At 38.1% G+C, this 17,725-nt stretch overlaps 1 protein-coding gene across 4 annotated transcripts in view; it reads left to right on the top strand.

Annotated features, from left to right (window-relative positions):
- Positions 1 to 17,725, top strand: part of CDKL5 (cyclin dependent kinase like 5) — a 67,504-nt gene that overhangs the window by 14,537 nt on the left and 35,242 nt on the right. For all 4 annotated transcript variants that reach the window (XM_081859061.1, XM_081859062.1, XM_081859059.1 and 1 more), the window contains exons 3-7: positions 2,497 to 2,531; positions 10,329 to 10,374; positions 13,860 to 13,996; positions 15,968 to 16,088; positions 16,537 to 16,596. In XM_081859061.1, the coding sequence (XP_081715187.1) occupies positions 2,497 to 2,531; positions 10,329 to 10,374; positions 13,860 to 13,996; positions 15,968 to 16,088; positions 16,537 to 16,596 (399 nt within the window). The remainder of the gene's footprint in view (positions 1 to 2,496; positions 2,532 to 10,328; positions 10,375 to 13,859; positions 13,997 to 15,967; positions 16,089 to 16,536; positions 16,597 to 17,725) is intronic.

The raw sequence follows: 17,725 nt of genomic DNA, 5'->3' as shown, positions 1-17,725 counted from the left end.
TGCTTGGGGCAACCCAGTCAGATGGGCGGCATATAAATAATAAAATTGTTGTTGTTGTTGTTGTTGTTGTATCCTTTTTCAGTTCATTTTGGGACTACGTGCATGAAGGTGCACAGACATAACAAGAGGGAGAATAAAAATAAGATGGTGTCTACAGGAATCTCTTTTGGACCTCCAAATATGGTTATAGTTAGGGACAAGTTTTTTTTAAAAAAAATTTTTTATTGCAAATCACTTTACACAAAACATTAAAGAAAAAGAAACAATTAGGACATACAAACAAAAAAATACCCCAATAACACCACTAAACTTTAACTAATAACACAACATCTAACATCATGCACTCTTTTGACTTCTGAATCACCTCTTTGTGCTTTCAACGTATTCTTAATAGTTAGGGACAAGATAATGCTTTTTTTTAGAGAGAGAGCTAATGATGGTATGAGGAAGCTACTGGTGCGCAGGCTATGCAGACTCCTAGGTATCTGCCAAAATAAATTTTAAAAAACTCTACAAGCAACCTACAAAATCTTTTTTCTGGAGAGAAGGAGAATAACTGTCCACTATGGGAAGCATTAACTATCATACAGCCTTCAATTTTTTTTTTTCCTCTCTCTAACGGTATCTATTGCTAGCATATTCTCTTCTGACAGACAATGTTCTGTTACAACATTAGTGTAATAAGGCCCTAAACAGCTTGGGACCAGGTAGCCTTAGGTAGTCTCATCTTGGTCCTTGGGATCTTCAGGGAGGTCCTTTTGTCCATATCACCATACCATACATCCAGGAATGATGTGGAGGGGTTTTCATGGAGGTGGTAACTATCATGTGGAATGATCTCCCCACTGAGATTAGACAGGCACTGATGCTGGCCTACAATTAAAACTATTTCTATTTAGTCCTGACCACTACTGCTATTTCTGGATGTCCCTCATTTACTGCGATTGATTTTTTTAAAAATAGAAAAATTGATTGTGTGTGTTGTATCTTTATTGTGATTTTTATGGCTGTATAAAGAGCTTTGGTATATATTTTAGATATATTTTAGAAATAAAAAGTGGTGTACACACACACACCCTACATACCTACATACCATAATATCGATATTCTAATAGCTAATAGTGTTTCTTTATTTCCCCGCTCTAAATCTTGGTGTATGAAGCAGGGAGGGAATTCCGCTGCTTCTCTGAAGCCTAGAAAAGGATGGGGCCTCTCCTTAATCATAATCACTCAAAACAAGCTGTCTCACTGTTTTATACACTTTCATGCGAGCTCAGGAAGAACCCGTCTGCTCTATCGAGCTTGCAAAGTATGCAGTGCTTGCCCAATGTCCAGAAACCCTTAAGAGACAAGGCTGTTCCTTTTCCTTTTGCAAGAGAATGTTGTTGCCAAGTGCATTATTTTCCTGGCTCCATTTTTGATCCCTAGCATTAACATGCATTTCTTTTTTGTGTAACAGTGTGTGCAAATCACATGTCAGTAGTGAATAAACTAATTCAAATTTCTAGATGCTTGCTTCGCCAAATATAGGCCATCATAAAACATCCATATGTAAAATTTTAAAATATATACCAATAAACAGCCATGTAAAAATATGTAATAACGAGGATTTTCAATGGAGTTTCTTCCCACTAACTAGTGCCATTCACCACTCTGTGGGATACTATTAATAAAAACTCAGTCACCCTTGCAATTACTTCCGGGTTAAACAGCCATGTAAAAATATGTAGTAACGAGGATTTTCATTGGAGTTTCTTCCCGCTCACTAGTGCCATTCACCACTCTGAGAGATACTATTAATAAAAACTCAGCCACCCTTGCAGTTACTTCCAGGTTAATGTCAGACAGATAGAATCTGATATTTTCATTGTGCCGTGATGTTAGACTACCCAAGAAAGGGGACAGAACGCGTTTGAGTTGCTGGTTGTACAATGGACAGTAGAAAAGGATATGTTCTACTGTGTTTGGCAGATTGATTTCTGAATGCAGACTCGTCTACTTAATAACGTAGCATCTTGGTACTAATTTCTGAAATGCTTTTAGACACTTTTAATGTAAAGGAAAGTATATATTATTGTTGGACAGCCAAAGCTTCCCTGCGTAAGCTTTGCTGGTCCAACGTTTGCTTATTACTCCTTAGAAATAAAGCTGATGATATAACAGCATTTCTATCACCTCTGTATTTTTATGCTGCAGACATTCAAAAGTACATTTGTGTGCATGTGTTTATTCCTTTATAGAGTTCTGCTTTCTGTTGAAAGATACAAGCATCCATGGTTTCAAACTATGTAAAAGAATCAAAGAATTTGAAAACTTACTAGCCAATTTTCAGTATATTCAGAGTTGCCTCATATTACTAAATGTTACAGCATTTGGTCTAAATAATGAGGAGGGGTATGTGGGTATATTTTATTTATGTATGCTTGTATATATAGCAATTCCTGCCTTCTGGTGGCTAACCTCTTTCCCCCCCTCTTTTTTAAAATGGTGGTCTAGGAGCCTATGGAGTTGTTCTTAAGTGCAGGCACAAGGTAAGAAAAATACTTTTAAGCTGTGTAATTCAAGTTCCCATGATGAAATTGTATAGATGGAATTTAGAGTAAATTGCTACCATATGCAGAGCTGATTTGGCATCCCTTCTTTCCTCCCTTCTTCCCTCTCTTCCTAGTTTGAGGCAACCCATTGTCTACTGTTTTGTCTGAACCAAACTAATATTTGATTCTGGTTTGCAGAGCAAGCACAAATCATAAACTAGGGCTTGTCTCAGTAGAGGGAAGGGTTTTGCTGTGAGGTAAAGGCAGAAGGGAGTTCCTTTAAGACTTGTTTATATTTGTGTGAAGGTATCCCTTTCTTCAGGGACTTGCTGGGCAGAACACTCTTCCACTCTTTCCCCACATGCTGTCCAAGCCCTTGCACAGAGGACTCATTGCTAAGGAGACTCATTAATTGAATCCCACCTGTTGTTTTGATTTGTGTTGGACCAAATCCTATGTCCTCCAGAGGATTTTACAGTAAGCTCCTTGTGGTAGCTAAGTTTCAAAGAACATTAGAGAAAAGGGGGAACCATGTTTTTTAAAAAGAAAGCTGCATTTTATAAAGTTTCTGATTCATGATAAGGAACCATTGTTTTTTTAAAAAAGTAAGAAGTTCCACTTTGTTATGCAAGTCATCACTAGTACTTAAAGGAGCATTTTCTTTTAATTGTGCACAAGCTATGTGTATAATTCTGAACCTTGTGTTCATTTTTTTGGTTGCCTACTTTCAAAAGTATGGGTGAAATAGCCATGTATATCTAACCTCATAATATGGGGGGGGGATAGAAACATAAGCCTTTTGATGTTCAATCACAATTTCACTGTCTGTAGTCTGATTTGCACAGACGTATTTTTCATGTCTTCCACCTGCTTAGCATTTAAGTTACTCAGCAGAAGACTGCTGAGTTGCCTGCAGTTCCATGAAAAATGACATCTCTGATTTAAAAAACTGCTCAAACCAGTCAGGCTCAAAAGCCACTACATATCTTATGTTAAACAAGATGAAAAAACCTAGTCCAAAAGCTAGCTCCTGTGAAGTTACTGAGAACATGAAATAATCGCATGAAGTGAATGTATTGAAGAGCACTGATTCTCAACATTTCTATCCAGATCCTCAGCTTATTTATTTTGGAAAGAAGTATCACTGGTTTTAAATCCCAATGTTATGTTTTCTAAGCAAGTGTGCCTAGGATTGCAGCATACAGGTGTGTGAAAATGTTTCCACAAACACAACTGGTGTTGCATGTAATACCGGCGGTGCTGCTTTCAATAAATGTAGTTCAGTATACGTGAATGAAGCTTTAATCTGAAGTTCTGAGAACAATATGAAATACTGTGATTAGCACATATCTGCATCTAATCAGCATTAGTGTTTACTCTAGCACTTTGTTCTTTCATATGAAAGAACCTTATCCATTTTCTGCTTCTGAATGAAGGTACAGTGGTGCCTCGCAAGACGAAAAGAATCCGTTCCGCGAGTCTCTTCGTCTAGTGTTTTTTTCGTCTTGCGAAGCAAGCCCATTGACGGCTTAGCGGATTAGTGCTATTAGCGCTATTAGCGGCTTTTAGCGGCTTATCGGCTTAGCGGATAAGCAGATAAGCGGCTTAGTGGCTTAGAAAAGGGGGTGAAAGGAAAAAAACCCCGCAGGAACTCGCAAGACATTTTCGTCTTGCGAAGCAAGCCCATAGGAAATTCGTTTTGCGAAGCACCTCCAAAACGGAAAACCCTTTCGTCTAGCGGGTTTTCCGTCTTGCGAGGCATTCGTCTTGCGGGGCACCACTGTAATGTAAAAGAGTGCAAATACTGGAAAGATAAAATCTTAAGTTTCCAGTAAAATAGGCCAAGAAAGATTTGAAAAGCAAATCACTAACAATATGAAAGCTAGGGATAAAACAGTATTGAAGTACATGACAGATGAAAATATGACCAGATAGCCACCAAAGACTGTAAGAAGACAAAGATATAAATTAATCTGTCGTAGAAAATAGGATAATTGTTCAGAAATGTAGTGCATTCATTTGTAACTTTAATTATTTATTTTTAACTTAAATTATTTTGCTGACTTCACTGTGCTGAGACAGCCCATCAAAACTTTTTGAGGTGTTTATATTGAAATTATTGTGTAATAGAAATGGCAAAAGATGAAGATTTAGAAATAATTTAAAACTAAATAGAAAGCCACTCAACCAAGTGTTGTAATTAAATGTAAAACAGAACAGTAGACACGAAGAAAAATTATTTCTGCACACTGTGCATAATCTTTTTACACCTTTGTTGTGTTATTCCCTCACCTCAATTGTGCTCCCCTTTTTTTTAAACTAGAAAGTTTAGAATCTTTCATTACAGGGGACTTTTTTGACCCAATGAACCTTTTGGGTGCCCTGTTCTGCACCTATTTGAGCTCTACAATATCTTGAAGTCAAATCATTACTCTTTGAAGTCAAATATGAGTATGTTGGGCTTAAAATCCTGGAGTGGTGTTTTCACTGACTAGCCTCAGTCAACAGCAGGATGCCTGGATTTTGAGCTAATGGAAGTTTACACGTAATCTTCAGAGGCAGCCCTATGTTCAATACATTATAGTAGTCAATCCTCGGTATTGCCAAAGCTTGGATAACTGAGACCAGGCTCTCTGCCTAATGTGAGACCATAACTTGTTCAGTGTCTAAAACAATTGAAGGTGCTCCTTGCCACAGAGACAAGTGGCCTTTCTTGGCAGTGTTGAGTCCAGCATTGGACTCCCAAACTACAAATGCAATCCTTTATAGAGAGTGCAACCCCATTCAGAACAGGTTGAACACCATCTGTCAGAATAAAGAAACCACCAGCCCATTTTATCATGAATGAGCTGCAGTTTATTGGCCTTCATCCAGCCTCCTTCTGATTCCAGGCACCAATTCAGCACTTCCATTGCCTCGTTTGAATGTGAGGGAACTGGGTGTTGGCACTGCCCTTTTAAATTTTATCTCTGTGAGATTTTGTGTGATTGATAGTGAATAAATTGTAAGGTGGTTGGAAGAAGATAAGAATATTCACTGGGTGTGTTTGGTGTGGGTTGGTTTTTTTTAGTAGGGGAAGAGAAGTGTGTATGTGACAATTTTACTTTTTATTGAGTCCTATTGAGAATGTTTTATTTAATATGATGAAAAAACTGAAAAATATCTCAAGGATGTTATCTGGTCACTTTGCTAGTCAGGGGTTGTTGTGTTCTTGGCCTTCTGTTTTATAGAAGACATAATCCTTTTCTCCCAAGCCGCTTGAGATTTTTGACTCTGGGAGAGACTTTGCATTGAAGTGCTTCTTGAGATGCTCAAGGACATTTGCAGCTGGCTTGTATATAGTGCTAAGTGTGCAAGGTAGAATGAGCTGTAGTGAAGGCTTGAATTCATGAGCTCCCTTCTCCTCCAGAAGAAGAATTTATGCCACGTTTAATTTCATATTCCATAAATCTTGACTGCTTTCGTATGAATTGAATATTTGTGGCTTAAAACAGGTTCACAATCCATCGTTTGCAGTGGGCTTGTTTTAGTTGTAAGAGTTTGAACCATGGTCACAGAAGCATAGAATTGTAGAGTTGGAAGGGACACCAAGTCCAACTCCCTGCAGTGCAGGTATGCAGCCATTCTACTGTACATTATTGGTGTAAACTGAAAGTAGGCTAGGCAGAAATCTTTTGTCCTGCAATACAGGTGCTGAGGTAGATTTGGACTCTCACAGAGCACTATGCCATGAGACATGTATAATAAATAACTGATACCTTCTTGCTTCAGAAATATTCTTTCCATATGTGTGTGCAAATTTAGTCAACAATTAATAAAATAATCAATTTAAACTCATATAATCAATCTTAGTTGCAGTCTTTTCGCAATCTGTGTTCATGTTATTTCAGACCAAAGATACACTGGCAGAATGGCCAGTGTCCCCTGTGTCTGGTAGTGGGGAAACTCACAACCAGAAAATGGCCTATATACCCGTGGGATCTATGGAGAAGAATGCAGCTGCCCACTGATCACAGCCCTCTGCCACACAATACAGACAGAATGCAAGATTACACTTTATAAGGCCCAATGCCACAGTTAGCAGTTACCCCTGTACAGTGGTACCTCTGGATGCAAACGGGATCTGTTCCAGAGTCCCGTTCGCATCCAGAAGTGAACGCATCTTGCGTCCACATGCATGCGCCCATGTGGGTTGCAGTTTGGCGCTTCCACGCATGCGTGTGACGTCATTTTGAGCGTCTGCACGAGCGGCGAAACCTGGAAGTAACGCGCTCTGTTACTTCCGGGTAGCTGCGGAGCGCAATCCGAAAATATTCATCCCAATGCTACTTTAACCCGAGGTATGACTGTATTGCTAGCCTCTACCTTGAATACCCTTTATGCTACTCACAGCCACTGTTTTTGAGTAGAATACAGAGAGCTTACATAGCTCTCTAGGCAAGAGCCCTGGAGAGGTGCTTTCACAGCCCTCTGTGGAACGGGGTCAAGACCTACTGAAGGGAAAAAAGATTTTTATCAAGCATCCAATGGGAGTGGGCCAGAATATACAGAACTCTTTCAGGAAGGGAGTCTGAGGAACCCAAGGCAAATAGTGGCAACAAGAGGCATAATTAACAATTGCTGGAATGCTACCTGGCAGGGCTGGCATATCAGTCAAAATGAAGGAGGTGTCCCTGCTAGGTGGCATTCCTACAGACCTAGACACCCAGGCACACCTAGGTCAATTAGTACTGTTGCATAAAATAATAGTCTGCCTCCCCCATGGGAGAACCAGCCCTTTTGGCCCACCCCCTCTCTTGGCAACCCACATAACCAGCCCAGCCCTTCTCCACCAGGCTGGCTCATATACCCTGGCAGCAGTACCCACCTATTTGTGCACTCTGAGAGGACTGCCCCCTACTTTTTATGTTGAGATTCATAGAGACACCATTGACCCTTTGCTGAAGAAGCTCGCCAATCTTTCAGACAAGTCTAAACTTAATTCTCTCCTCTTAGGCAAAGATCATAAGATGACCTGACTGGTAGCCAGATTCTGTGCCCAGATTTGTAGGCGCAGATCATCCTCTAGAATAAAATAGCTTACTAAGGAAATGCAGAAGTTGCCCTTTGAGGCGCCTCAGGGTCAATTTTTTATGGTAGCCCAAATGTCAGTTGTACAGGTGTATGTATATATCTCAGTTTTAACTCATGAGCTATTGCTGCAATCTGTTCCGATTGTATATTTTATCTTTATGAACGCTGTTTTTTATTGTGTTATGTTATGTGAGCTGGTCTTTGACTGTAGTAAATTATCTAGAGGACTGCCCCCTCTCCTCACAGTACAGGGTGCTTGATTGAGCATAGAGAAGAGGGACTACTACTTCTGAGCTCATCATGGTTCACGTTCACTCCACCCACTCAGAATCCTATCCCGAGGCCAGCTGAAGCTAAATCATACTAGAGAGGGTGTGGGGGAAGAACCCGTGTGTACCAGTGCCTGCTGACAGAGAAACAATACATGGAATGTTCAAAGCCTTTATTGGGTTAGAATCAGTATATTATGAATAGGAAATAACATTATCTGGAGCGTTGCCAACTGGTCATCTCAGCAGTGGTCATCTCCTTTTCCTTGGACAAGGGCTCTATAGACAGTAGAGTAGCAGGTGCAGTGTCTCTTACGGCACTATTGCTTAAATGATATGTCTGTTCAGGGTGTGGCCCTTAAGAGCTGCAATTTCTTGGCTTTTTGGAAGCTGGGTGAATAGGGAAGCCTTTTAAAACACAGCTTGTTAAACAAAAAACTTTTTTGTTAAATGATTCTTATATGCCACCATCTTCAACCTGGATAAACACAGGGAAGTTATGTGTGGGATGGGCCTGTCTTACACTTGAAGGATCACAAGATTAGCACTAGAAGTGACCAAAAGGCCAGAGTGTATGAATTCTGGTGCCGGGGGGGGGGGGAACCCTCCCTAGTCAAAACAGGATTATTGAAAAGTCAAGAGCTTGCTTACTAATTTACAATCTTCCATAGCTTACATCTTCACCAAGTGTAGAACTTGTCTTCCGGAAACTAATTAACATTTATGGCAAATATGGAATACTGCCATGATTATGTAAAGAGTAATTCACAAGCAGTGCCATCTGTAGATTGTTATGACTTTCTGCCTAGCTTCTGATAAAGCAACTTCCTGTGCAGTTCTTGTATTTCAGCTTTTGCAGGGAGTAGTTAATTATTGGAATAGCATCAAGAATATATATTGTTAATTGTTTGGCTTTTACTCTATATGCTCTTGATTATTTAGTAAGAAATCACCTGAATTCTCAGTGTTGGTACTGTGCAACCTGTTTAGCATGAATAGAAGCTCACAGCTTTTATACCATAGTCTGTGCAATTTGACGAGAAGACTCACTATTCAGAACTAGGTAATTAATATGGTAGAAAGTGGCAAAGTGATTCTGTTCAGTGTTAATATTCGTTGGATCATCTCTTTTGAATGTTCTGGTAGAAAGGGACATGGAGCCACTTTTGGCCAGAGAGCTGGATCCTGTTGTGGTCAGCCTTCTACAAGCCAAAACTGACATCAAATCACCTGACATTATACAATGGTGGATCTGATTTGAGTCTTGTATTTGGCACCCACTTGAAACAGTGGAAGCCTTTTGCTTGCAAAGGAACAAACAGGAGCATACTCTAGGGTTCTGGATTTTTTTTTATAGCCATAGCTTTGCCTATCCCTGATCGTGGCTGGGGGAGACAGCCTAGTGAGCCACAATAGGCCTGGTGACTTTAATTTGGCCCAAGCACCAGAGGTTTTCTTACTTGTATTCTAGAAGAACCACACATACATAAAATAACCTCCCAAAGTGGCATCCTGTTTTATCCAAAGGATCTAGGATGGTATTTAGTTTTAGACAAGTAATCCCAATTGAACAAGCTTCAAATGCTTGTGATGCTTATCTCATACTATGAACCTTTATTTAATTCTCAAAAGATTGATTTAATGCCAGGTATCAATCTAAGAATAGTAATATATTAAGTGTATCCATATATTGCATTGCACCTGGTGATTAAAAGTATTTTTTCCTTCTAATTTCATTTTTAATTTACTTTATTTCTTTGAAAGTATGTTTACTGTTGTTTTAATTTCTGTGCCACATCTCCAAGGCTCCTGGTGGCTTACCAAAGAAAACAAAAACCCAAACACCTTGCCATAACAATAGCAACCACCCATGGCATGGGTGTAAGTAGAGTTTTGGTCACATGAAAAGGCTTTCACACCTTCCTCCTCCTCCTGCAGCCCTGAAAATCCACTTCTGAGAGCTGGAGAGCCCTCATGTCATAACATGATATGGTGTGATGGCTGCAATGAGAGGAGAACTTGGTAAAAAGTGCGGAAGGAGTTCCTCCCCTTGCACTAGCTGAAAGGTGTTCCTGTATGCAACGGGCCCTTTGGATTCGAGCAAATATAAAACCTCATAAAAACTAACATAATGTCTATTTAGTTGATCCAGAAAGACTAGCCAGCCAGCTCAAATGCCAAGTGAAAAAGCTGATCTTTACATTCTCCACTAAAAATCCAATACAATGGAAGAACTGCAAACCTCTGAGCGAGAATTTTTCTTGTAACCTTGGGGACGGCTATAAAAGCCCTGCTTTTAACTACAACATTTCTAGGCCTTCACAGATTTGGAACACAAAACTAGATACTAACTGAAAGTAAGCGTTTATTGCAGAACCTTGATGTTTATTGGATGGTGGGATATTTGTGTGGTTTGACAAAGAGCTGATTTTGCTGCCTTTTTTATTTATAGGAAACACATGAAATTGTGGCCATTAAGAAGTTCAAAGACAGTGAAGGTATTTTTTTCCACTTGCATATATCAATGCATTGGTGATGGAATTCAGCAGGCTTTGTGTCTTAAGATAAAAATCTGTCCCATTATATAATGCTTATTTTAGTGTCGTTTGTGTTAAGCATTGACTATTTCCGAGACTCACAATAGCTACTTAAAAGCTAACTCTTTTGTGTGGCAAAGGGGACCTAACGAGATTTGTTCCAAAGCTTCTGCTGAGACAATGTTAGATGTTTAGTGTTAAACCTGTATGCTTTCCACATTATGAACAGATTTTAACTTTTATTTTTGGTACTTATGGCTCCCTTTAATTTTATTTTCAGGGAGGAAGGTTAAACTTTTTATGTTGCAGTCAATAATAATAATAATAATAATAATTATTATTATTATTATTATTATTATTTATACCCCGCCCATCTGTCTGTATGTCATGTAGATCTTCAAACTTACTAAGAATGATTTAACTGATGCAATTAGATCTTATAATTTTGAGAAACTTGCTTTCATATCCAATATAGAAATAAACTCTTATCTTATTAATCTTCAGTTCTTGAATTTTTAACTAGAGAACATGGGACTCTTGATTTCAATAGGGCCGTTGATATAATACTAGTTTATTTCATACAGATTCACAGTTTTTAACTGCTCTGTATAAATTATTTAAACTTGCTCTCTCATCTCAAAAGGCCTTTTTCATTATCAGTTTGTCACAGATGCTGACATAGTCTGTCAATGTCATGTCATACTCCATCACAAACATAATTCAGGGGAAATGACATAGTCTGTCAATGTCATGTCATACTCCATCACAAACATAATTCAGGGGAAAGCAGCAGGCATATAATTGATCGTCCCAGATTCACAGAATCGTGAATTAAAGTTGTAACTAGCTTACTATGTTCCCGATTTCTTTGTGTAAATATTCGGGAGTGAAATTCTCTTTTATCCTATGTGAGATATAATAATAATAATAATAATAATAATAATAATAATAATAATATTTATACCCGACTCATCTGGCTTGGTTTCCCCAACCACTCTGGGCGGCTTCCAACAGAATATTAAAATACAATAATCTATTAAACATTAAAAGCTTCCCTAAACAGGTCTGCCTTCAGATGTCTTCTAAAAGTCTTGTAGTTGTTTTTCTCTTTGACACCTGGTGGGAGGGCATTCCACAGGGCAGGTGCCACTACTGAAAATGCCCTCTGCCTGGTTCCCTTTAAGACTGGTGAAGTAAGGTACTTTTTTACCTCATCCAAGTGCAATGCCCAAAACTATGGAGATGTACCACCTGAGACCCACACGTGTATGAGAAAGAATTGCTTTTAAGGTTAGGAAAACACATCAATTTGCTTATAAGAAGTGGATAAAGGCCTGTACTTAGTGTAGGCACTTATATATCTCCAAAAAAAGAGGATATGCACAACAAAGAAAAGGACTTAAACAGGGATAGAATTTGCATGTGCAAATTTAGAAATAATCACTAGAATTCAAATTTCATTTGGATAAATCATTTAATTCCTATCCAGATCACCTGAAATAAAAATTTCAATTTGCATCCCACCCATATTTCCCTTTCAAATCAGACCTTTACAAACTACCCAATTGATTTCCAATCAAAATGATCCTGTTCCATAATTTTACTATTAAATGGCCTACTTTTTTCAATTAGGCAGCTTTAAGACACCATACTATTTTTGATAAATGGAAATTGAAACTTGGGCTGCCATCCTAAACACATTTAAAGCAATCTAAACCTGACACCTTGGAGTTTCAGCTAGAGCTATGTTGGCATAAGTCTTTCGCCCTGGCTCAGCGGGTGGAAGTTAAGGTGGTGTAAGGCCCACAAAGGGGTGTTCTGAGGCTGCGGATGGGTTGCCTTTTAGCTGGGTTCCCTGAACTAGTACCCCAGTGGAACTTAACCTGCAAAAAAGGGCAGTGTACGTCAAATTCTTCCCAAATGAAGTTTGGAATGGGGGTAAATTAACCTAGGGTAAGTTTTGCCAGCTTACTGAAGCTGAAATTGCTCTGTTACTCAGGTTGCTGGTGTGTTGCTGTTCTCTCCTGCTGCAGTGGGTGAGAGGCAGGGTACATATTTGATGGATATTCATCAGGCAACACCCTTCCTTCCTGGTACAGCATTTTCTTAACACATAGACTCGCCTGCTGACATTCCACCTGTCAGGCAGTTGTTGAAAGTAGAACAGTAAGCAGTATTACTTGTTCTTACTCTCCACTTGAAAGCTCTCCTAGCTTTTCCTTTTCACTCAGACTGATTCTTCAGAGTCAGAAAGGCATGGGTTCTTCACAGCAAGTGTTTAGGACAAAACAAAATGTGATGTTAATTGCATGATTGTGGTTTGTTGGCAGTAAACAAACCACAGGTAAGCCATTGGGAAAGGTTTGGATGACCGAAAAACTTCAACCTATTTCAGAGCATGTTTCTTTGGAAGTAGTTTCCCCTAAGTTGAGTTTCACCTATCACAAGCATGTTTAACAGTGTAGCTTAGGGCAAAATCCAGCAGTTACATATAATGATAGACTTCTCAATCTATCATTGTATACTTGGGAGGGAGTGTTCTAGTAGAGAATGGTTATTTAGCCCTTCATGCTGTCTGCTTTCCCATCCAAAAAAATTTCTTCTCGCAACTAATTTTTATTTTATTTATTTATTTATTTATTTATTTATTTATTTATTTATTATTAGTTTAAATAAACTAATTATTTTGTTAAATTTGTATACTGCCCTTCATGAAGATCTCAGGGTGGGTGGCAACATAAAAATACAAAATGGGAACACAAACTACATAATAAAATAAAACAAAGCAATAACCCTCCCCCCAACACATTTGGAAGGATATAGAGTTTTAATTAGCCAAAGGCCTGGATAAAGAGGAATGTTGTCTTCTGGTGTCTAAAAGTGTATGATGGACCTAGCTGAGACCTAGCTACATGGGGGTTTGTTCCATCTTGCCTGCCATTCCTGTTCCTCTAGTTTCAAACCCAGTTCTTGCTCCCACGTTATTTTAAGACCTTTTGTACCATTCACTTCTGATTTCAATAAACCACGGTACAGTATTGGAATTAAACTCTTAGTATCTTAGTGCTTCACAAAACTTTCAGACTCTGAAAGTTTATGTATTGCCACGTCTCTAATACCTTTTGAATGGAAAAAGGAGAGCTCTACCTCCACAGTAGACTTGGCACTTGTATCTTTCTAGTTTTTCTTTAGTTTATCCTCCGAGATGCGAACATTGTCTATGTAAAAATCATAATACATTTCCTTAGCCCTAGTATAATAATAGTTTTTAAGAATATGCTTTCGTACTAACATTTATGGAGTATTTGTAATGTTATATGAATAGTGGATTGATAGTGGTAGACTTTCCTTGGTGTCAGAATTTTAATGTATTTCTTTCCATACAAGGAGGGTTTTTGTTTTGTTTTTTAAAGTTAGTTTTACCAACTTTCCTTTTTAACTTTTAGAAAATGAAGAGGTCAAAGAAACTACTTTACGAGAACTTAAAATGCTCCGTACTTTGAAACAGGAAAACATAGTCGAGCTGAAAGAAGCTTTCAGAAGAAGAGGAAAACTGTATTTGGTGTTTGAATATGTAGAAAAAGTAAGTGTTTTTTTTAAAAAAAAGAATTTAAATTTAGTTTGGGTGTTCCTAAACCTGAAACTAAAAAAAGAAGTTATTTTTATCCATCAAAAATTGTTATAGTTTTTATTCTTGCAGAAATAATATTATGAACAGCTCCTACTTGCTTGATTACATTATTCCACAAAAGTAGATCCATTTCTAGCCAAAAGATAGCAAAATCAGTTGGGACTAGGAGGATTTAAAGTTGGACATGTGGGCTTGCAGGAAATAACCAAATTATTAGTGCATTCTTGAACAATAAATGAAGATAATCCTTTCTGACCAAGTAGTTCTTAAATTAAGCCACTATTCAAAAGTGGCAAAACTTCTTTTTCCAATCCTAACTAGTAGCTACTTCTACATTCAGTTATTTTTCTAGGAAATGTTTGTTTCTTAACCTGTAGTTTCACCACCTATAGATAATATGTGTTTTGCAAGAACAGCTAATAAATAATACAGTCTCCATGTGTACTCTGTATCCACGGGGCCTCTTTTAAAGGACTCACCCTGTATTTTTACTGTCTGTTGGAGACTGATCTTACCTATTTGACGTAACCAATGACAGACAATAGATATTAATTGACAAACACTTCCAGCATCTTGTAAGCCTTTTAGTAAGGAAAACTAGAAACCTCTGAGTAAAGTCTGGAGAACACAAGTTTGTAATATAAAATATAATTTGACTATATGGTGAATACCTAATAAATCCATATCCTAAATCCTTTATCAAAATCCTAACTAATTAATCATCTAGAGAGAGAGGGACCACTTTCTGTTTGACTTTATCCTGCGCTCATTCCTTTCAGAAGGAGCATGTAGTCCAAGGCTCGCTCCTGATCACACCATGGGTCTAATCCTGGGGACCAAATAATAGTCCAGGGATGATTAATGTAATGGTACTTACTTCAAAGTAAGCATGCATGGGATCACAACTTTAACATGTGTATGGTTTTTACCGTTAACCAACATCCCAAAGCTGGTAACAAATTGTGATGTGGGATATGATTTATAAAGTTACCCCAAGCAGATTACAAATTAAAAACAAGGGTAAAACCATGCACAGCAATTTGACGCAAGTATAAACAAGAGGAGGAACTAAAAACCCATTATCTACACAATTGCTTTCAAAAACCTATTTAAGCAGACATAACAATGGAACAAAATAAAACTCTGTACTCGCTATAGAAAGCTGTGGAAAAGCACTTACAGCCAGGCATAGGCAAACTCGGCCCTCCAGATGCTTTGGAACTACAACTCACATCATCCCTAGCTAACAGGACCAGTGGTCAGGGATGATGGGAGTTGTAGTCCTAAAACATCTGGAGGGCCGAGTTTGCCTATGCCTGACTTCCAGCCGTTGCTTCAACCTCACCATTGATTTTGTTCCTGGATGGTCAGCTAGTGATCAGAATTACTTTTGCACAGCTTGGGCTGGTGTGCCAGCAGTACACTTCAATGGAAAAAGTAGATCTGGTCACTGTATGTGTCTTGATTACATTCTGACTGTTGCATTGTGATACACTTTATGTAAGGCCGTCTCTGAAAATTGTAGCTGGTACAGAATACCAGTCTTTTCAGACCCAGCTTTAGAGAAGTTTCTGCTTTGTTCTGCCATACTGTAAATTCGTCCTTTTATACTATTTGTCTTTGTTTTAAGTTACAAGTCACTTAAACACTATTGCAAGTATTCTTGTTAAGTTTTGTGAAAGCAGAACCGATTTCTGTTGTCTTGTATCAGAACCAGAAGTCTTAACTAACTGCCATATTCTGGATTATTGTAAAAATTGAATGTGTGTAGACTTTTCTCTGAAATGAGGTTAGATTAACATATCTGTAATATTAATAAGTCATGATGTTGTTGCATAATTAGTTTTTTAAAACTTTGCAATTATGGTAGTAATCTAGATTAACTTTTTTTAGCCTCTAATATAATTATGCTTTAACTCATAGAATATGCTTGAATTGCTAGAAGAAATGCCAAATGGAGTTACACCTGAAAAAGTAAAAAGCTATATTTATCAACTAATAAAAGCAATTCATTGGTGTCATAAAAATGATATTGTTCATAGAGGTGAGTATATGAGAAATAAGAACACTTCTCAACAAACTTAGCTTTCCTCTAATGCATATTTTTGCCTCTCTTTACCTTGTGAACTTCATTACCCTCTCCTTGGGCACTGAGGTGTATTTTTTTAGGAACCATCTTATTTTCTGGGACTGTATCCCCCCCCCCCCGTATGCCCCAAAATATGTAACAGTGAGTCTCCCAACCCTCTAGAGCAGATTTTGCCCGTGCATAAAGGACTGCAGGGAAGGGCAGGGGAGGAAGGTCTGTTGCAAAGTCTGTTGTATGAGCCGGCCAGCAGTATTTGATACAACCTCAAAAGTAGAATTGTTAACATTTTTTTTTTTTTGTATTTCAAATAAATAGTGTGAAAAATAACTAATAAATCAATTAATAATGCAGAACAAGTGAAATGCTATGATGCTAATTTTTTCCTACGCATTTATTATTTCAGATATCAAGCCAGAGAATCTCTTAATAAGCCACAATGATATTTTGAAGTTGTGTGACTTTGGTAAGGATTTTCATTTTTTGAAGCACATTCTTATTTTAAAAGGGTGTCTTGTTTTTATGCTCTGTATATTATGACTTTTAATTTGTAATTTGAACTATGCTTTTCTTTGTTTTGCTTCATCTGAAAAACTTTTCTTTTTAACATGTTTTGTAGGATAATTAGTTTCTACAATAAAAACAAAAATGTTTTCTCTTTTGCTAGTAATAGTCCAGTTCTTTGAATGGTTTGCTAGTTAGCATTTCAGTGCAAAAACAGATGCATATACACTCATATGCACACATGCATTCACCCCACAGTAAAAGTTGGGACGTGAATGGCAGAAATTGTAGCTCCACCTGACTGGGACTCGACACTATTGAATTAAAGGAATTCTGAATAGATATAGGATTGTGACCTAATTTTGTTGTGCTGATACAGAAGAATTACTTGAGCTGCCCTGAAATGCCTAAGTGTGTGAAGATACAGCTATGGCATTCTATCTAGTATTCAGAGACATAGTGTATATGATCTTGAAGGTAGTAGGTACCTTTTGTGACTAATAGCATTGGCAGTTTTAGTCTCCATGAATTGGTCTAATTTTTATTTTTTTTTATTTTTTTTTTATTAATTTTTAGAGCCATCTCCACCTCCTGTGGAAGTGAGTTCCATAGTTAAACTACCCACTGTATAGAGAATTACTTCCCTTTCTCTGTCCTGAAAATCCCACCATCCATTAGATGTTTCTGTGTTTTTAGTACAATGGTACCTCGGGTTATAAACACTTCGGATTACAGACTCCGCTGACCTGGAAGTAGTACCTCGGGTTAAGAACTTTGCCCCAGGATGAGAACAGAAATCGCACGCCAACAGTGCAGCTGCAGCGGGAGGCCCCATTAGCTAAAGTGGTACCTCAGGTTAAGAATGGTTTCAGGTTAAGAACGGACCTCCAGAACGAATTAAGTTCGTAACCAGAGGTACCACTGTATTATGAGAGAGAGAAAGAGAAACTGTTCTTTACCCACCACGCATGATCTTATATACCTCTACCATGCTCTCCTTAATTGCCTTTTCCTAAAGTAAAAAACCCCAAATGTTGTAACTTCCTCACAGGGGAGTTGCCTCAGACACTAAACATTTTGGTTGCTATTTT

Source organism: Podarcis erhardii (assembly GCF_964252035.2).
Source record: "Podarcis erhardii genome assembly, chromosome: 4".
In the NCBI taxonomy this organism is placed as follows: Eukaryota; Metazoa; Chordata; class Lepidosauria; order Squamata; family Lacertidae; genus Podarcis; species Podarcis erhardii.
The sequence above is the reverse complement of the archived record's forward strand: the minus strand, read 5'-3'. Positions and strand labels throughout refer to the sequence as shown.